Raw genomic sequence first — 22,331 nt, 5'->3', positions numbered from 1 at the left:
AGGAGAGTTTCCTGAGTGAGGATTCCAGAGGAAGACAGGAAGAGCTGAAGAGACCAAGGAGAACAGCAATAACAAGGAAACATGGAATCCCATGGGAGACAGAGGAAGGACTTGGTATTTACATTTCATGCACTGATTGGTAAAACCATGGTGGAACTGACATCAGCATTCTCTTTCAAGAGAGTGGGGAATCAGCCTAGTAGCCAGAGTATTGTCTAACTCTGCCAATGGGATGGGGACTCTTAGCCAACTCTACACATGGCAGAGCCTATCCATCCAATGAATAAATGGTCACATGGACCCTGGTGGTAGATGGCAAGGAGTCTAAAAATCCATCCTTCTCAAAGAGATGCCCAAGTGAGAGGTTACAGGTTGGTTACCTTTTATCTTTTGGCAAACACTTCCCTGATTATTTATTATACTCTGGAATTGTGAGAGAAAATGAGATCAGCTCAATACCTAGGAAGGAATGATATGGAAGTACATGTCTCTGAGTTAATACCTTTAGCATCATGCTACCTCTCTGAGCTACATTATAAGCATTTGATCTGAATTTAGGCTCTCTCTCTCCCTGTCTGTCAGTCTGTCTCTCTGTCTATCTTTCTCTCTCTCTCTCTCTGTTTTGTTTTGTGGGGGTTTTTGTCCATATGTTTGTTTGTTGCAGTATTGGGGATGGAATCCAGTACTTATTGCATGCTGGGCAAGTGCTCTACCACTGACCTACATCCACAATTTTAATGGTTCACTTCTCCTCATTTAGATTATTTTGTGCACTGGACTCACTATACCAAGTTGCCATGTCGTGTTCATTAATATATCACATTTGTTTTGTTTTCCCTATTTGATAATTATATAAGTAATATATAAAAACTCAACCAAAAGCTAAGAACAACCAAGAAAAGGTAAGCCTAACAACTTCACCGAGCTTTCTGAAAATATCCAAACTGTTGTTTGTAACTAAGATTTATCCAAAAATGCTTAAGATTTTCAAGTACCAGATGGAACCTGCAGGAAGCAAGCCTATTCTGAAGAAATCAGTAAATGGTAGATATTCAAAGTCACTACACACAAGAAAAATATCTTAAGGTGATTTGTTTTATTTTAAGCAAGAAAAAGTTTTCCTCTGACAGCAAGGCATGAAATTCCTAAGCTTTGTAAGTTGGTATCACAGCAGAATGAAAGACACTATCATGCAGTGCTTAGAAATATGGATATTAAAGCCCAAAAGTCTGTCATTTCAACCTGGTTTTACCATTTTGTTGTTGTTGTTGCTGTTGTTGTGTAAACTTGAGCATGTTTCTTAACCTTTTTTGTGCTACAATTCCTCAGTGTATTACTACAAGGGTTAAATGAATTACAATATAACATAGTAAATACCATAAAAACCTTAGTTACTATTATTATTCAGGGCATGTCTCTGAAATGGGTGAGAATACTGCGTATTTCCCTTTGTAAAAATTATTTCTATTTTTAAGATTTGCTTGAACTTTCAGGTTTCTAGGAAGTTTGAGGCAGTAGCTTGGAAAACTGAAAGAAAATTCAAATTATTATTTATTTTCACCAGCATTATTTAACTCCCTGTCATATGGAGAAACACTACAGACCCTGATTCACACTCGAGCTCGGTCAGTACTAAGCACAGATTTTTACTGGCACATTTCACACTCTGTGTGTTTCTTCTTAGTCATAACATAAAGATTAAAGTAATACTTGCTACCTCCAAGTTATTATGATGATCTAAGTAGACACAGATACTTTGCTATCTTGCAAACAGCTTTCTCTAGCTATGTACAATGGACAGCAGTTAACAACAACAACAACCACTATCATAATGTGGGTTTAGTGCCGCCTATACTAGGTCGTGTCTCTCTTGTGTGAGGACCTGTTCAAATAATGGTCCAGAAGTTAATGTATCTGATAGGATAAGTCAAATGTATCAGGCCAGATCTTCTCTGTAGCCTGCATATTCCTACCCATGCTCACAATGGTCACAGCACAGAGCATCTCCAAACACCAATTTTGTCACGTGGCCAGAGATTCTGATGCTACCTGAGTCCAATACTTAATGGATTTTGCAGGGAGCTACTCTCATTGATCTAGCTTAATGTCCTGTTCCAATGACTGGACCTTAGTCTCTCCCCAGATTCCCCACTGCTCCCATGTTCTCCTGGTTTCACAGGCAGCTTTTTCCTGCTTCAAAGACTACATGATATTTCTGCTTCTTTTGTGACCTGACTCTACTGCTTGTTCTTTACCAGGCCCCTTCTCAGAGAAGCAGCCTTTCCTGGAACAGAGGCCCACTGGCTGGAGCTCCCACCTGCTGACCTTCAGACCACAGCATCCTTCCTTTGTTCTAACCTGTGCAGCTGAGTGCCCACCACTCCTGTGCACAGTGTCTGGGGATCCCTCACATCTCCTGTATTCCTTTCCAGGCCACACCACAAGCAGAGAATGCAACAGCCATTGGATATGCTACTTTTTGCAAGACAGTCTCCTTCATCGGCTTTCTGTGCAGCAGCTCTCTGCCTTTGGGCCAGCTTTGCAACTGTGTCAAGCATAAAGAAGCCTAGGAGTAGTTATAAGAAGATGGAGACCTCTACTCCCTCAACACTCCATAAAGAATTATGGGGGCATGAGTCTCTCAGAGGGAAATGAGGCAGGAGAACAGGGGATGGCTATGACTGGCTGGGAAAGTAGGTGTGACCTGTTAATTACAAAATCCTGGGTCACATGCACAGAACAGTTCCCAAAGCCCTGCATGTTGACTTTGCAAGAACTCCGGCAAGTTTTTGATAGGACGGCCTAGATCTGATGTCAGCCTCACAGGTGGGAGATATAAACAGGTATAGTTGACATTGAGCTCTTGCTACTGTATCCCTACACAATAGTCCACCTTCACACTATTGTGTATACTTTTTTTCCCTACATTTACATGGCCCAAACTTCCTCTGCAGAGCATCTTCTTTTCCCTACCTTTACTATATGTACAACTTTGCCACTGTCAAAATAAAAAGTAAAGAAATGTGTAGTTTTCTGGGCTATAAAGATATGCAAAATAGAATTTGAAGTAATACTTGTAGAATCTATTTCTTGGCTAGGAGTAGTGAAGGTCAATGTGGTGGACTTGCAGACTGTGTAAGTCAGTCAATCGGCCCACAAACACTTAGTGAGCAATGATTGTGTGCAGAGCACAATGCTGAACACTGGAAATTCTTCACTGAATACAATCAACAGCCTCTACTCTCAGATAGTGCAACACTTTGTAGAATGAGGACCAGAACTGTAGCTTCAAAGACTTTCATAGAACTAAAAGGCTTTCTGGACATTTCTTCACCTTGTGTTATAAATGGAAACAATCCTCAGAGTTTCTGATTTGTTTAAATAACAGACTGCACATCAAAGAAAACCTTTATAAGACATGATATAAAAATGTGTATAAAATAAGATATATATGTTTATATAAGTTAAACTAGTTATGCAATACTTCCTGGAAAAGGGTTTAGGTTACATTTAGGTAGAAATGATTAATATAATTTAATAGTGCATTAAATTTACTTTTTCCTTTTTCTTCTTTATTATGAACACTCCTCTTCTTCCTTCTCCTCCCATGTTTTTCTTTTTAATGTTACCTAAATTTGTTAATCACAAGACTGTTTTTCACCCCAAATCATTAGCTACCAACTACCTTACACTTAACTTACAAGAGGAAATGAATGATGCTCATTTTCTGAATGCAAGTAATATTTTCATTATGACCTTTTATTCTCAGATCTCTATAGAATCAGAGCACATTTCAAAAGCCATTATGGCAATGAGCATAAAATTTTTGTGTCAGAGTTTGAAATGAGAAAGTAGAGGCAAGGTATAATTGAAGAATTTTGTGAAGTTACAGTAGTTATAATAAATCTACTGAATTAACAACATTTAAAGCCTAAACAAATGACTAAGCCAGCCCAGTAATTGAAAAGAATAAATTTATAAAAGCAACTAGTGCTTTTATGCCCACTTTAATGGTCAAAGTCTCTTTGTCTAGATGAAAATATAAAATAAAAATCCAAAGTGGAATAACACATCAATTGTTTCTAAATCAGATATTTTATTACAAAAGACATTAACATATTTTCATACTTGTAAATATTTTGTCACCTAGTGAAAAGCACAACATGTACACACAATATACATGTAGAGGAATGATGAGGACAATACATGTTCACAGGGCCACTTATTGTGTGTAGTTTAAAACACTAGAGAGAATACTTACATTGCATAACAAATTTGCACCCATCTCTAAAAAGTATTTATTAAGAAAATCACTAAATTCAGCAGATATTGTAGCTGAAATTTATTTCCTATACCAAAATAGTTATTACTGAATTCTTAAGCTACAATGCACTGTATGGAGCATTTTTACCTAAATTTGTTTGTCTGATAGAAAGTGAAATTAGTATATGCAAAGAAGGTAAATGGTTCTGCAAAGATTCTTACAATAAGAGGAGCTTGATACAATTTATAAATTTGCAACAATATGATTACTTCTGGGACTGACAGGTTTGCATATTTGATGTAGGAGTTAAGTTTCTTGATAGGAAGCTGACATTCTTTTTTTTTGCTGTGCCTCAAAATCAGAAATAAAAGATTAGTTACAATGATTTTTTTTCTCTTGCTGAGGAAAAGAATACATTATTAACTCAGGTGACAGCAAAGTTTAGAGTTTAAAAAAACCTGAGGACATCTTAAAAATAACTCAAGACATCATTTCTTAAAGATCTTTATCCTATGTCACTCCAGATACCAACTCTGAAATCAAGAAGCTACTATCTGCTATCATCCTCTAAAGTATCAATATCACCCATGCTACCTGGGCATTTGTAAAGATCACAGATCTCAATCAGATGTTACACTGTTTGTTGAATACCAGATTTCCACAAGGGGCTGTCTATAATCATCATCTTACAAAGTACTGCTTAGAACTTTTATATCTAACATTCTGGTTCCTAACAACTCAGACAATGATTATAAGGAGGGCATGGATGTGAGTGGAGGTTTCTGATCCAGATCTGTAGGTCTGTAAAATGAATCTTAAATGTCTCCAATATGATTTATCTTATTCTTCCCAATAAACATGACCTAAAATCGCCAAGCCTTTCCTTAACATCTCACTGAACAAACTATGGCTTCCAGTATACATGTAGGCAAGTTTTGTCAAGAATAAAATTAAAGAATTTTTCATTTTGCTTAGTTGTATGTCTGACAAGGTAGGAGAGTTGGGATCATGAATCCTACAGCATAATCCCATGTTTGGATCTAGCATGCTTAGCTAAGAGTGTGAGGTTAGGAGATGAAATGGTGCAATTGGAATCCCAGCTCTCCTTACAGATTCACGATCTACATTTCATATTCTACTACACTTCAGTTTCTTCCTCCATAAAAGGGAGATAATACTACCTATGACACAGGTTGATGATTAAATAAAATAACACATATAAAGGATTGGGAACAGTACCTGAAATCTGGCAAGCTCTTAATAAATGCTAGCTATTATTTTTTTAAAACTAGTACTTAAAACTGCAGGATAGCTTATATAACCAGCTTCTGTATCCCTCTGCCATACTATTCCAAGGATATATGGCATTTTAAATCTGAAGAACAGTACAAAAGCCCAGGATTCAATCCCCAGTACTACAAAAAATTATTTTAAAAAGAGCCATAAATCTACCAGACAAAAGTGCACTAACCTTTCTTATTATCAGTATACAAAATTTGTAAAAGTTGCCTGCAATCTAGGAAATAAAAGTTTAGGCAGAGAGGCAGGAGGTCCAATTTAAGCCCTAGCTCTGCCCTTCTCTATGTGACCTCAGATAAATCACGTAACCTCTTTGGATCTCAGTGACACCTATCTCAGCTGTTAAACAGAGCCTGTACTAAACATCCAGATACAGCCTGGATGTATGTGAGTAATTCTATTGAGAAGGTAATCACCACTTGCTAGCTCATAAGTACTTCCCATCAGCTCTTCCACAAAAAGTAATATGGGGAGCACTGAGGAGGCCTGTTTAGATTGTTCTCCATGATGGCAAATGTATGCATTGAGAGTTCCACAGATTCAGTGGATAAGGAAGGCAGAAGGAAGAGGCAGAGAGGACACATGAGGACCTGGAACGTCCTGGCAGTGAGGAGGCCCTGCAGGTTTCTGAAAGGCTCTCATGACCTCTTGCCTCGATTATTACAGGAGTCCTCTAGCCTTTGACTGAACCCACTGGTGACTGTTGGAAAGCTGTGTCATTCATTTTGTATTTCCAGTATTTCCTAGCACAATAACCAGTATTTAAGAGTTGACCACAATATATGTTTTGAGTAATGAGTGAATGTCCCCCAATCTCATCTTAGTGGTCCCTGATTGGCTATGTCCTCGGGTACACTCATGTCCCGTGATGTGACGCTGAAATGTGAAAACAGTGGTCCCACTCCCCTCAAGGAGATCTCGGAGGACTGGACCACTGGGATTTCCCAGACAGAAATGAAAGCCTGAACTAGTGACAGCTGTGGGAATGGAAAGGAGAAAATATGATGTTAAGAGTTTGGAAGATAAACTAGTCGAAGTAAAATCTTACTTGATTTCTTTCCTATTTCCCTTTAGAATAATTCAGTAAAGATCTGTCACATCAAATTGGAAGATTTGCCTCGTATCTCCAGTTAAACACAAATTGTCGTAATTTCCCCCCTCCAGAAAGTATACTGATGTGATTTTCTACTTTAAAAATCTAGTACTTCAGTCAAAATCAAGTAATGTTTTAAGAAATCAGAGAAAGACAACAAAAAACCCCAAGGAACTCTATTTATTATTTTATGAAAGTCTAACTTATTACTAAAACTTACAAGCATTTTTTTGAATCCTGTGTCAGAGAAATATTTGCTAAAATTGCATCCACCATCTCTATTTCAAAACTTTAATTTACTTCCCTAATACAGTTTAAATGATGAACAGAACCAAAGCAAAGAAGAGGGATTTTCACTAATAAACCCACACACAAATGGAGTACTCTGAAGTAATGCTCCTCCTATAATAACCAAGATTTTATTATGTTTTTCCTCTGCTATAGGAATGCATTTTAAAATCACTGTACTTATTTTGGAATTGGCATGTTTATAAATTAATAAATATGGTCCTTACAGTTTTCAAATATCAGATGATTAGTATTTGTAGAAACAGACCAAAAAGTTCTTAAAGAGCATAGTACTAATTTCGTTGGATATCTAATATAAAAATATGAGATACCAGCTCAAAATTTTAAAAACTTCTAGATTCATATTTTATACTGCAGTATATTACCCGGGGTATTAAAATGCTGCTAGCTACCTCTTAATGAGTACCTGAGCTGTCATTTTTAATAACAGATGACAATTGTTATCTATAAGTTGATATTTCCCTGAAAGGCATCTGATAAGAACTTAATATAGTTAAGAATAGAAACTGGCTATTCCATTTGTGAAAAATTGCATTATTTTATCATGCTTGGCATAATATCAAAAATAACATATATAATTATAATTTTTTTAAAACCAATGGATGTCAAAATAGACATTCTATTAAGAAGCAGAAATTTATACAAAATCTAAGTAAGCACCTCAGTCATTTGTTTTAAAAGGTCATCTGGTGTACTGAAGCAAAAAGAAGAAAACTATATATATATCCAAGACAGAATTTATAAAACAAATAAACCAAATGTTTAGGCCACTCTAAAGTAATTATACAATTGTAAACCGTATGTTATAGCATTCTAGAAATCTTATATCATTAAATACTAAAAAATTTAAAGTACCTCTTCCACAAAGCTGTCTTTCTTCTCTAGCATTTCTCGTAGTGTCTGAAGAATTTTGATGCACAGTTTTTCTTCTTTCTCCATGAGTTTCTTTGTATGATTGATCAACCTTAAAGCAAAACATTAGACTTTAACAAGGACAGTGATTTCAAGCTACAAACAAGCATTATAGGCTATAAGAAAAAAAAATCACACTTTGAGAATAGGAAGTAAACCAGAAGCATGTTTTCAAATGTTTTAAAATTATACTTCTGCTTATACATTTTCTATTATTAAAAAATATTTTATGTTTTCTGGGTGTGAGGAAGGTACCACCAATGACAGTGAGGCAAAGGAAGCAGAGAAATGAGAAGAAGGTGAGAGATGAGGAGGGCACGTGACAGGGTGAGGGTCTAAGAAGCAATACAGAAATGCCACAGCCAACCTGGCCAATGACGACACAAGACACATGGAAGAGGAAGACGGGCAGCTCACAGACCCCTGAGGTGTAGAGACTGGCTAGTGTCTGGGTGGTGATACTTCTAAACGACATCTACTTCATACTAAAGGAGTAGCACACAGGGAAGGCTATTACAGCCACAGTCATAACCATGATTTCCTTTTAGACCTACTGAGTCTTGACAAGGTGTTGCATATTCCTGTGTTTGAGTCGAGTGGGCAGAAAGAGGAAGTGTTCAGAAGCTCTCTTTGCAAGAAAAGTGAAGCTTACCTCCCTAAAACTTCCACCCTGGGTTCTTTCATGTGAGTCTCTGAACACATGGAAACAGTTTTGTTGGACACTGGAAATTTCTTTTGAGTTTTTTGTTTCTCTCAGAGGATTTTCATTTTCTTTAAGCTAACTATTATTCTGCATAATATTTTGTGTCCAAGAGCACAAATCATTTTTAGTAAATTTTAGTAAAATAGTGTAACTTGATCTTCAGTAAAGTGCTTGCGGCACAACTGATCTTGGGTAAAACAAAATTTCACATGATTCGACTTTCGAGGACTATATTTTAACATGGATTTTAGGCCTTTCATATACTTTTCAGATTTTTGTTAAATTTCAGAAGAGTGAAAAGCAGAAGTGTTACGGGCCATCTCAGTTTGGAGACACGTAGTCACTTACTTGGACATGAAAGCGCCACATCTTATTCTTGCATCACTTCCCTCAGGGAAGAGCAGCTCTGGGCTGTACAGTACATCAACCAACACAGAGAACTCAGCCTGCACCATTGGGCTGAACTGCTGCTCCAAGGAGGCCACCACATCCTAAAACACAAAGCACCAGAGAAGCCAAGAGGAAGCCTAGTCAGATTTCACTGTTGGCAGATATGGCAAACCTAAGAAATACTAATCAGGAACGAGATCTAGGAATTCTAGAGAATACGGACCACATTTTCCCATGGCACCATATATCTGTGCTTTCATAGAGTCTGGCTTCATGTATAAATACTGCTTGGGTCTTTGGTCTGTTTTTGTTTTTGCTTTTTTCCATTTACAATATAAAGGAAGGGTGGGTAACCATAACATTTCTAAAAATGTAAGAGGAAACTTCAAGAAAGCCATTGAACAGACTTTTCAGAGTCGATGATTGCAATGGAAACACAGCAAAATGAAATAAATTGGAGGCATACTGAGGAACAGCTTAAATTTTTTTTTCATGTCTTTGGTCATCCAGAACTAATGATTTCTTCTAAAGGAATAATTTATCGATATATTATTTGAAGCATGTTAATATTATACAGGGTTCAATGACATTCATTGCTGTTTCAAATTATACTTAATGATAGACCCTCACTCACCTACCTAACAGCCTTTCTGCCTTATTCTTTGGTAAAAGAATCTAAGTGTTGCTTCTGAATCTGACAGCAACATTCTCAGGGAGATGAGCTTCCTTAGCTCAATCAACTTGATTAGTTTAAACCAGTGATGGGCATCTCATTTTCCTCCTCTAGCAAATGGTCTCAGCATGACTGCATGATACAGTCCCAACCAATGAGACATCAAGGAAAGTCAGATGTATTTCTAAAATTAACCACAAACAATGATACTTTCTTGAGCAGTCTTTACAAGTTAAAGCATCCCCCTTTCATTTTTAAACTGTTAGGAGACAAAAATAAATCTTTTCACATTAAGCAACAATTTATTCACCCACAGCTATGGCAGATTTTGCTAAGCAGAAAACTTCTTATTATTCTCAGCTACAGAAGCTCAATGGGAGTTACCACCTTCTTGAGTTCTTATGGACAGATTTCAAGAGTTAACTTATCTTTAACCCGGACTTTCTCTTTCACTACAGGTGATCCTTCCTCCTTCAACTATCTAAATAAGCTTTCTGAGAAATTCCTAGTAACAGTTAAAAGAGACTACCAGGAAAGAAATAACATCAGGAAGAAAACTAGATATTATGTCAAGATGGGAGAAGAGTCCACGTACCAAATATGACCATGTATGTTCAGAGAAATGTCACTAAAATGTATCCTTCTTTTGTCTCTTTACTTTCTTTACTGAACAAATGTTGCTATGGCTGCTATGATGTATACTCTGTCTTTATCTATTACCTTGATCGTGGGCCAACTATGTAACCTAAGTCTTTATTTCCCCATGTGAAAACTTGGGATAATGATACAAGCAATCACAGGACCTTGCTGTGAGGATTAAAAGTGAGTGTCTAGAAGAGCCATTTGCTTGATTTAAATGTTAGTAATCATTATTATTGGGCATCAGTGAGCTGGGATCCTCACTGTTGACACAGTCAGTGGGAACTTTTCGGTCCTCATCTTACTGAATCACTGCTGTGTATTTTACATACTGGTTCCTACACTTTGAAATAATGTCTGCTCTTGAATTCTGTGATACCACACTTTATTTTCCATCCATGTTTGACCATTCCTTTACCAATTTCTGGTAGCTCCGAGTCCTTTTCTCTACTACATCTACAATTTCTTCTGAGAGATCCCATCTAATTCTCTGATTTTAATATCATATATATGCTAGAACATCCCACATTAATATTTCCACATTGACCTCTTTCCACACCTGTTCAGACTCACATATCCAACTATCAAATTGGCATCCAGTATCTAAATAGGCAGCTCAGACTTTAAGTTCTCAAAGAAACTTCCTAGTTCCAACTTTCTCCCAACCCCTTTCCTATGTCAGCAATGACATAATCATATTAAACCCAGAGTCATCCTTGATTCCTCTCTCCATTACCCTACAACTCATCCATACATCCACCAAGTCTTGTTGGTCCTAAACCAAATATGTGCAAAATGCATCCATGTCCAAAATTAATTACCAGTGTTATCTTCCTCTTAGCCAAGCTATTGTCATCTTTTGGCTGAATTAACACAAAGCAACCGAACTAGACTCACTGCTTCCATGTCTGGTTCCCGTATGTGATATCAGAGCATATTAAGTAATATACAGTCATTAACAATAACCCAAAGCAACTTTGACCTGGAAGATAGGCATTTTTAAAAGGTAGTGGTGGTAGGGAGTTGTAAAGTCTGTCCCCAAAGATAATTTGATATTTTCAACCATAATGTCTTCATGAAACACACATTTTTAAAACAGGAATTTAGAGAATATTAAAGCCATTGCATATTGTCATTGTACCTGTAATTTTTCAATAATATTCCTATAATCCCAAGCAGGCCCTCCAAGAGCTTCCTTAAAGCGTGGTCCAGAGCGAGCTGAAAGTCTCCAGCCCATGGCTGCTCTCTGTACCATATTTGAATGGCTCTTCATGAAAAGGGTATTGACTTGACTGTCGAGATCCACTGGAATCGCTATTCCACGATTTTTTGCTGAAAAAGAAAGATTTAAAATATTTCCCTCTTAATTTGACTAAACCTTCTTATGCATTATCCAAACACTCTTAGGAACATAGAACAAAAAGAAAAAATATTGGGCCAGGGATTTAGCTCAGTGGTTCCGTCGCCTGCCTCACAAGCACAAGGACCCAAGTTCGATCCCTGGTACCAAAAAAAAAAAAAATTAAATCTTTAAACTCTGCCATTAAATTGTTTTATATAACTGCAACAGCTTTTAAACTGAAAGTATTTCAACTTTTCAGACCAATTACTGAATTGGGTTCATTAAACATTCAAGAAGTTATTTGATTTCTCAGTGACTAATGTGGAAATGTACTTCATACAGCATCAATGTGGAAAAACACTGTAAAACAACCATGCAAATTTTTACTTTCCCAGATTCCAAAGAAAATAAGAAACCAGACAAACAACACACAGTGAAATCCTGTCAATTTATTCACTGATTTAATCAGTGTGTGTGTATGCACAAAATTGCATGTGATATAGAATCTGAGAGTAGAAATTAAAAGATGTAGAGTGTAAAACAATCTGCATTGGAGGACAACACATAGTTCATGTCTTTTTTTTCCCCAAGATTCACTGAAATCTGTATTTTAACAGACTTATATCACAGCAACAGTGAAAACTGAGAATGCTTGCCACAAGAAAGGCAGGAATGCTTAGGCATCTCTGCGAGACAGGATGAGGATGGGACCAGTCCATTACAGAACGAAGAGAAGAAACTGCCCCACAAGGGATTCAGGTTACAGCAGTTCTTCTAAGGCACACTCAGCCAATACAAGGTGTGTCATGGGGCACGGAGAAGTCACCTGGGGCGAGCCACTCATTAAAGCATCACACCTGAAGAGCAGGGAAGGTAAAACCCTCCTCCCTCACACTAACATAAACAGAGCAGTTGGCAGCAGCAATTTTACCTAGAGGATAAATACAGAAATATAGGTATGTTCTCTCAAGAAATGAGAATACCTGTCTGGAAAGAATGCCAAAGGAAAGGGTTAGGACTTGAAGATAGCTTGATGTAACTCCAAAAAAACATCAGGTAAGGGTTATGTAAAAAGAGGGAAGTCAGAAAAAGAAGTTCCAACAGAGAAAGAAAATATATTGAAGACTAACTCCTGAGCAAAGCCTCCATTATTTTAACATTTGCTGGTATTCTCAACCTGTCTTCTGCTACACACACACACACACACACACGCACACACACGCACGCACACAAGGGAAAGTCTACATGTCATTTGTTCAGTCCCTCTCACAGAACTCCAGTTCAGCACTGTCATATATGTGAGGATTCTAGTAGAAAAACAGACCCCCAAACTGCAGTGGAGACCCCGGCCTGCCCCCATGTCAGTCATTATCGGGCTCCATCCTTAAGAACACGCGACGGATCACAAACAAAACCAACCCCAGTGGACCCCAATGAAAACAAGTGATTCAAGGAAGAGCAAAAAGTAATTCTAATTATTGTCCTCAGAGAATTTGAGTATATACTGCATCCAAAAGAGTAGAAAACCAGAAAAAAAGACATCATAGAAATTAAAATGTAACCACACACGTTTACGCACAAGTAAACACTTCAAAAGGTAGGTGAAAAGAAAAGGATAGGAATAAAGTTGGTAATCTAGAAAAGGAAATCAATGAAACTACTAAAATATGAAGCATGAAAAAAATCAAAAGGGAAAATAAACTAAAGATTATGTAGTAGGGAGGGTCGACCCAGGAAGTCATATACTAACAAAAACTAGTTGCAGGAAGAAATAACAGACCTAATGGATGGGAAAAAAATATTGGGAAATTTCTTTGAGCTGAAGACAGGTGTAAGTTTCCAAATTGAAAGGGCTTACTGTGTTTTAAGTAGGATTAAATAAGCATATTGCATGCATATTTAGAATAGAACTGTAAAATGCTATTATGGGTTGAATTATTGTACCCTCCCAAAGTAGCTTGAAGTCTTAATCATCAATACCCATGAATATGACTGTATTTGCGAATCATTTCTTTGCAGATGTAAGCAAGTTGAATTAAAGTCATACTGAATTCGGCTGGACCCTCATCCAATTTGACTGGTGTCATTGTAAGAAGAGGAGAAGAAGCACAGAGATGCACACAGAAGGAAAACTATCACGTAAAGATGGAGGCAAGAAATGGGTTTATGCAGCTGCAAGCCATGAAATACCAACCACTGCCAGCACCCACAGAGGCTAAGTGAAAAGCACAGAGCAGGTTCTTCCTTGAGCCCTTCAGAGAACACGGTGCTGCCATCACCCTGATTTCAGAATTCTAAGCTCCAGAACTCCCAGGACTACATTTCAGCTATAAGCCACTACCTATGGTAATTTGTGTGGGCAGCCATGGAAAGTAACAAAAAATGTCAAGAGTAAAGAGAAAATCTCAAGAACTTCCAGAGAGCAGAGAGGGTTCCCAGAAATAATCAGACTTCTTATCATCACTGCTGAATACTAGAACACAGTGGAATGTCTTTAAAGATGAGAGAGATAATTTGAAATAGGAAAAAAGGTCCAAAGACGAAGGCGTGAAGGGCGGGGAAGGGGAAAGGAAAAGAGGGAAAGGAAAAACTATGAGAAAAGAAAAAAAAATGGAAATGAAATCTATGTAAACAGGGAAGGGCAGAGGGGGTGAAGGGTGCATAGGTAATGGGGAAAAAAAAAAGAACCAAGATACATCATGTACAGGTACAAACACCCAATGATGAATGTAAACGAATTGTATACCTAAAATGTACCAATAAAAGAATAAAAAAAAAAAAAAAGATGAGTGCACAAAATGTCTCAAAAATGTGACTGTAGGGCCAGGGATTTAGCTCAGTGGCACTGTGCCTGTCTCATAAGTGTAAGGACCCGAGTTTGATCCCCAGTACCAAAAAAAAAAAAAAAAGTGACTATATATCCATCTAAACTAAACATTGATAGGTCTCCCATCTGGTCTTGGTTTTCGGCCCTTTTACCTGACAAACATCAAATGTGATTCCCCAATAAAAACATTCCAGAACATGTAAAGACTCAGAAATTTTTCTCTGAATGCCTTTAAAATATTACTCAAAAAATGAGAAAGGAATGCAAGAAAATGCCAACTTGAGTATAAGAAACTGTACGTCAACTGGGTATGAACTTGAGGAAGAAAACAAGTTTGTGAACAAATGAAAGAAGATTCATTTGATAATAATGGGAAATTCTCTTCCAAATGAAAAAGTTTAAATTTCATAGCACTAAATTATTTATCTCAAATGGCTATACAGTGAAAAATGATTATGCAACATAATTTGTATGTTGCAATAATTGATTTGTAATGTTTATCAGTCTGTAAGGGAAGATTTGATTATATTTCATAAATAGAATGTAGATATCACAAATAATAACAATGTAAAGCCATTAATTTGGTAAAAACGAAGGGAGTATGCTAATTTGCTTATTTTTCACAGTGTGAAGAATATGACACTATTTAGAGCTGTTCAACCAAGAAAATCAATATAAAGATCAAATTTAAAGCCATAATGATAGTCACCAGAAAACACATTTTAAGTGAATGAAGACAAGAAAGTAAAGAATATAACAAAACTGGGTAGGGATAGACAAACTGTCTGGCTTGCTCTCAAAATGAAAGACAACACTAGTGAAAATTCTCCAAAGCTGAAAGATACTTAAAATCCCTTCCATAAATGTACTATTTTCACTAACAACACAAAAACAAATACAAATAACGTAAGAACAAAAACTGAAGTTTTAAGAGTACTAACAGTTCTAAGACAACCTTAAACAATCAATTGCACCACTGCCTGGATTTCCCGACTGAATGGTTTCCTAATGTTCCTGATACTGTTTTTCCAAAGCAGTTTCTCTACTCATACCCTTCACACATAGTCACCCATCTCCACTTCCGTTCCATCTGAAGAACAGATAGGCACCACATTCCCGAGTGGCGGACAGTTTTGTAAGTACTTAATCCTGCACCATGATTAAACCCTGGCGAGATTTTCTTCCTTTTCTGGCTGATTCATCCATAATCTGTGCTTGCTCTGAACATCTGTAAGAATCAAACAGAAGAGCCAGCTGGTACAGCACTTGCCTACCATCCTCAAGGAGCTTGGGTCCATCCCCAGCAACAGAAAAAAAGAAAAAAAAACAAAAACCACTCAAACTGCAGCCAATACTGCCTCTGTTACTTTCTAAGCAACAAAAATTAAAAACTTTAATGCTGTTCAGAACCTATTACAATCATATTTTACTAAAATTTAAGCCAATAGAGAACAAATCTATACAGAAGCACTGTTTCCAAACAGGAAGAATGGTATTAGAATATATCTCCCCTTTATAAAGGAATCAGATACATTAGGTGGAACTGACAGTTAAATAAGTATGGTTGCTATGAATATGATACAAATAAATGCTCAACGATAGTTTTTATAATTATCCCAGTGGAAATTTAGTTCAATGGCCATACTTCTGTTATTAATGATGTGGTTCTTTTATTAATAAATTCAAGAAAATCTCACCTACCTCAAAATTCTCCTATAAATCGCAGCCACTACATATTTCTCTATGGACAACACCATGGACAAGGCAGGCTGAGAAGACTCATCCCAAGCTTTGCTGAAAGATTTTTGGTTTCCCCAAAATGAACAACTTTAATTGGCAGTATCTAGTTTCCTTAATTAGCAAAAATTATACAACATAAATTAGCCAGATAAAATATAGTACTCTCTCATGCCTAAAGGTAAACTCAGGCCAATAGCCAATCAAAATTTCTAGGCAATAAAAGAAAATTTACTATGCAATTGAGAAAAAGAGTATTTGACTTAAACGAGTCAGCTGTGTAGGTAATAATTAGGTTTTTTCAAAAAACTGTAAAAATATGAACCTCTAAAGATGGTCTGAAATTGATTCTCTGCACTTCCAAAATAGTGTAAATATTAACCTGAAATCAAAATGCACAAGGCCAATTTAACTTTCTCTATATTGTTTAAAACTTCAAAACAATAAATTAAGCACAGAAGAAAATTGTAATTATGAAAAGAAAAATTATTATCTCACAAGAACATTAATAACTAAACCAGTATTTTTCAAACACAACCAAAAAACATTATCCAAATTGAGATGACTTTCATTAAACTAGAACAATTCTAGGATATATACTATGGAGAAATGTGAACTGGGACATATTCTTGGGATTCATAGTAAGAAAGAGCTAATGACTTTACTACAGCCTGCTATTCTTCATGTCAGTAGCATTAACTCCAAATGTGTGCTTTAATAAAAGGGGTCACGTGAAAGTTTAAAATGTTTTTTAAAAATTATTCTTATTTCAGCGCTGAGTTAGAGTACACCTGCTATACTGCCTTGTTAAAGACACACTGTCAGAGACCAAGCACAAAAAGTCCTTAAAAACTAATGTGAGAGAGGATGGCTGTTATTAATCCACTTATCTTTGATAAAGCTCTACCTAGAGATAACTAGTTCTCTAAAATGAGCTATCTTTATTCATAAGAATTGTTATTATTAGGCTAACCTTCTAATTAGGCTTATAAATCCTGAAAATTCTCTGGATATGACCAGACTTCATAGTGATTTTCAGATATAATCAAAATCTATTTCTAATTATTATGCATTAAATATTATACATCATGTGAAATGTTTTAATTAGATGGAATTACTGATGTTATCTGCCAGAGTGAAATCTCTGAGAACACACATAATGCAGTGATAGGTGCCATAAGAAAAAAATGCTAAGATAGATAAACTGACAGGCAGGGGAGAAAGGCAACAGAAAATGTATGCACTAATTAGAAAACTTGGTTGGTTGTCAGGCACTTCTGCACAGCTTCATCAGAATGAGAACAGTGGGAGGGGAGGAAGGTGCAAAAGCGTGGGCTGAGAGTGGTATCTTTTCTGTATCAAGTGCCCAGGATAAATCTGTACAGAAGCACTGTTTCTAAACAGGAAGAACGCTAAAGATATTAAATGCAAATTTCCTGTTGGCACTCAAACTATACTGGATTAATTAATCCTCAAATTTAAAGATACATACATATTTTTTGAATTATTCAAGAACTAGTCTCAGAACGCCTAACTAGTCATCTGGAAAAAATAAAATTGATTCCATACCTTATACCCTGTAAGAAAAATATATTCCAGATAGCTCAAAGTTTTCAACACAATGCAGAAAAAACAAAACCATGAAAATTCTCTATGAGGATTAAAAAAAAACTCAAACTGATCAAAGCTAGACAGAAGATGAGAGAAAACTTAAACCAACAACCTAAAAGAAAAATTTTTAAATTTAGCATGCCAGAAAGAAAATAAAAATTCAAATGATAAATTAAGAAAAAATTGTTACTTATAGGCAAAAAGCTCATGTCCTTAATACATAAATAGTTACACAAATAATTAAGAAAAATCCCAACAGAGAAAAAAATAATAAAAACACAAAAAATGACAACTGCAGTTAAGAAAATACCAATAGTTCAATCCTATGGGCGTTCACTGAAGACGGGAAATTCAGGTTGAAAGCTCATTTCCCTCAACTAAAGCCTTTCAGATAATGAGAAATCATTCAAATAAATTAAATTAGTAAGTGAAAAATTTTATATTATCATATGATTTATTGAGATTTAATGTAAAAGAAAATAATGGCGGGCCGAGGAGTTAGCTCAGTGGTGCCGTCGCCTGCCTTGAAAGCGCAAGGTCCTGAGTTCGATCCCCTATACCAAAAAAATAATAATAATAATACTAGGGGAGTTTTTAAAAACCATAATCATAGAAGTGTATCATATCAAACTCATTTTACAATCAACTATAGCACTCTCTATTAAAGTAGTTTTTTTTTTTAATAAAGGCTTTCTCAAATGGTTAATTTTTGTACATACTCTAACTTGGGGGGAAAGACCAACTTGAAAATTGATGTTCATTCTTCAAACCATTTATAAAAGATATTTAATAGAATTTCCATTCGGAAAATAGATTGTATTGCCAACAAAGTACCCAACATTAATCCCCCAAATCATTTTAGGATTATGAGACACACGGAACAAAATTCTTTTGTAAATAAAATAATAGGGAAGTAATTCTTGGATGTGTTTTCTCAAAGCACTTCTACCATGTGCTATCGTATTTTATATGAACAAGTAAACTGAGGAATAGTAACTGACCAAGCATATTTAAATATTCACATGACCTCTGTATTTCCCAAATCTCAGTGAACACTATGTTGTACATTTATTGCAAAAGTCTCTGTCCTTGCTTGCTCCACCACCAGTCTTAATTTATCTCATTGAGGGTAGAAAATGATAGATATATTTGTATCTTACATTCCAGTTAGGGCCCCTGCAGGTAATAATGCCTTTCCCTGGAAATTTTCATGGATTAGACCTAAGAACTTGTTTCTTTTTACCAATTTTAAATTCTATACACCTCAGAAGAAGGTGTAACAATGGAGGTATTTTTTAAAGCTTGGGAAGTTTCATCAGAAATATCTAACAATATACATGGTGAGTTCACAATCAATTCTGGCTTCAATTTTAAAAGGTTATGATGTTTTATCAAACAAAATTCTGAAAAACTTTGCATTTGTGTCATGTACAGTTTAAAATTACCATTTTTTGTGTGTCAGCCAAGTATAAAACAGAGAATACATTTGTTTAAAGAGACATGTGATAGCACAACATCACAAATGCCTGCTATCACATCAGTTCAAAGAGGCTTCCATCTTAGTTCTACCCCTGGCTAACTGCGCAACCTGTAGCCAATCTGCCTGGCCTTGCTTTAACTCATTTCTCCATCTGTAAATGGGACTAAGAATTATGTCCACATCATACAGTTCACCAGGCTAACACTCAAGCCATGTTTGCTGCTCTCAGCAGGTAAGTGCTGATTCAGTGCTGATTTTTCACTACCTTTGGTATTTTGTACAAATATGGAAGAGAATGAAGTATTTTTTATAATGATATATGAGTTGAGCTAATGTTGAGAGCACTTTACAGATCTCAATGTGCTGTGTAAATGCAATCATAAGTGTTATGTGCATTTAGAGGAATGTGTTTACCAATTCATAAATGCACTGAAAATTTGCTTTAAAAATACAAAGTACTCTCTTGACTTTGTTTTAAATATCTATACTCTTTGTTTTCTTAATATTATAGATTCTTATATATCTGGACTGTGTTAAATTTTAGAGCCTCTACGCATTTTTAAAGAGTTGCTGAAACACAAAAATGTCTGTATTTGAGCTGTAAAACTCCAGACAGATCCCTGCCAGTCAGTGTCAGGCTAAGTTTATGGGAAGCCACTATTTTAGACTGAACTCCTGCCCTAGGCCTCAGCAGGCTAGATCGAACCAGAAAGGAGTCATTCATTAACGCTAGTGCCACAAAATCAAACTCAACTCTGAAACGGGCCAGGTTCCCAAGAGAACAGGAGATTCACAGCAATCAATCAAAAGGGGCCCAGTTCTGCATGATAAGGAGGCCCCTCTGTCTTACTTCTGTAAGGAAAGTAACTTTGAAAGGGCCAATCTGCTTTTGATTCCCTGTGTCTGATTTCTTCAGACCTTTTCTTTCTACAAATAAGCCCACCTTTTTCTCAGCTCAACAGAACACTCATCCTCTGTTGCAGAATGTTATAAAATGATGTGCTACCTGCTTCTAGAATTGCACACAAAAAGCCAATTAGATATTTAAGCTAAATTTCTTGTAACTTTGCCTTTTGATGCTAGCAACCCAACGTGTCCCGGTTCTAAGGACATGAAGGAAGGACAGTGTAGGAAGAGGAGAAGTAGAAGATGGAGATGGGGGAAAGGTAGGGAGGGGGGAAAGGAAGGACTGGATGAAAGACAGATGAGGGTCTTTGTAAACCATGGCAGGATTACAAATTTCAAGTGCAGTGGTGAATTTGAAGTAGGCAAGCAATTTAATCTGATGTACTGTTAAGACCTTTCTAACTGCTGCCCAAGGAATGGATTGCAGCAGGACAGGTGGGAATTCAATAAGGAGATTCCTCTGTAATGCACATCTAATAATGAAAGATCTGAATAAGGGTGACTCACAGGAAAAATAAAACATATTTTGGAAGTGGTACCAATAGAATCTATTGCTGCTCTCAGGAGAATAATAGGGATAGTGACTGTAAAATAGTCAGTTTTTAAAGTAAACTAGGACCTCTTGCAGCAGCCATATCCTGGTTATGGCTCTATCCATTGCACCCTACCAAAGAAGCCCACTGTCAACTTCAAATGTTTTTGTGGAAAATTAGAAAGTTCCTACTCAGAGTTTTCTTCTTTGTCCAAATATCTCAAATGTTTCCAATCATGACTTCTGAATGCATTTCATTTCAGCCCTATACTTTCCTATGAACAGGATCTACCAACAACCAAAAACATAGAATCCAATCATCACAGACTTTACTCTTCACCTTCATCTTAGATAATAACTTTCAATGAATGTCTTCTTGATACTTACTTTGTAGTTAGTGTCCTTTGAAATCTACTAAGGGAGAAAAGATTTGCACTTATGACATAAGCTCAGATAAAATGAAAACCATATAAAAAGTGTAAGTGGCCAAATTGGGGAGAGTTAATTTATGGATAGGGGGATCGAGAATGTTTTTTCCCCTTCATTTTCTGAGACAGTGTTTGACTATGTAGCCCAGGCTGGCCTCAAACTCATAATCTTCCTGTATCAGCCTCCTGAGTGCTAGTATTACAGGCATATGCCATCATGCCACACAAGAATGGCTGTTATGAAGGAATTTTAACAAAGAATTTTGAGTCCTGGAGGTCATGGCAATGAAGGAAACTAGAGAAGGGAAGTTACAGTGCATATAATGCACGGGGCATAGCAGCTCACTTTGCTGTCAAATGAGATGCCTGCAGAATGGTGAGGAAAAAGAACACAAAGGGCAGGCAGGGCTGTTCTGTGGAGGCCATGAATGTCACAATGAGGAATCTATCCTGAGTGTGTTAGACAAAAGATCCCACTGACAGTTGGGGATTTTGTATGACTGTTTTAAAACCAACAGAATTTCCCTTGAGGAAGACGATTCTTTCAGCAGATTTATCTAAGGAAGTTAAGAAGAAAAACATTCATTTTCTGCAGTGATGTAAGAAGAAACTAAGGAGGGCTCCAATAGAGCCCCATGGAGGGAATAGAAGAGGATGGAGAAATTTAGGGAGGAGGGGACAGAATCTCCAGAGCTTAGCAACTGAGTAAACAGATTACACTTTTATTGCTATACTTTTATTGCTATTTTATTATAACTTGAAAAGTAACATTATTATTAAAAACTCAAAAATTATGTGAAAGTGTGAACAAGAAAACCAGGCTCACCTATCATTCTACTATTTGGAGATAACCAATGTTAATATTTTATTTCTACATCTTCACTCATTTTGCAATGTGCATGTTTTTAAAATAAAAGAGGGCCAGGGATTTGGCTCAGTGGTGCCGTCGCCTGCCTCGCAGGCACAAGGTCCTGAGTTCAATCCCTGGTACTAAAAAAAAAAAAAAAAATTAATTAAAAAAATTAAAATTAGGTTCTCTTGTCCTCCTTCATCTTCATATAATACACATTTTGGCCTCTTCCTCTGCCTATATCTCTCACTTCTCTTCCTAAACCATCCAGTTTTAATTAAACCGTTTAGGAGGAGCATAGAGAAGTAAGCATCAGTGCTGGGAAGGGGGTGAAAA

General features: G+C 36.5%; 1 protein-coding gene across 4 annotated transcripts in view; it reads right to left on the bottom strand.

Annotated features, from left to right (window-relative positions):
* Positions 1–22,331, bottom strand: part of Itpr2 (inositol 1,4,5-trisphosphate receptor type 2) — a 462,238-nt gene that overhangs the window by 202,634 nt on the left and 237,273 nt on the right. For all 4 annotated transcript variants that reach the window (XM_004845734.4, XM_087213440.1, XM_087213441.1 and 1 more), the window contains 3 exons: positions 11,424–11,614; positions 8,929–9,071; positions 7,821–7,929 (listed from right to left, as the gene is read on the bottom strand). In XM_004845734.4, the coding sequence (XP_004845791.1) occupies positions 7,821–7,929; positions 8,929–9,071; positions 11,424–11,614 (443 nt within the window). The remainder of the gene's footprint in view (positions 1–7,820; positions 7,930–8,928; positions 9,072–11,423; positions 11,615–22,331) is intronic.

The sequence above is a fragment of the Heterocephalus glaber genome, unplaced genomic scaffold (genome assembly GCF_053883595.1).
Source record: "Heterocephalus glaber isolate CG9 unplaced genomic scaffold, H.glaber_assembly_v1.0 deba00001444, whole genome shotgun sequence".
NCBI classification, from domain to species: Eukaryota; Metazoa; Chordata; class Mammalia; order Rodentia; family Bathyergidae; genus Heterocephalus; species Heterocephalus glaber.
Note: the sequence above shows the minus strand (reverse complement) of the source record. Positions and strands in the feature narration are given on the sequence as shown.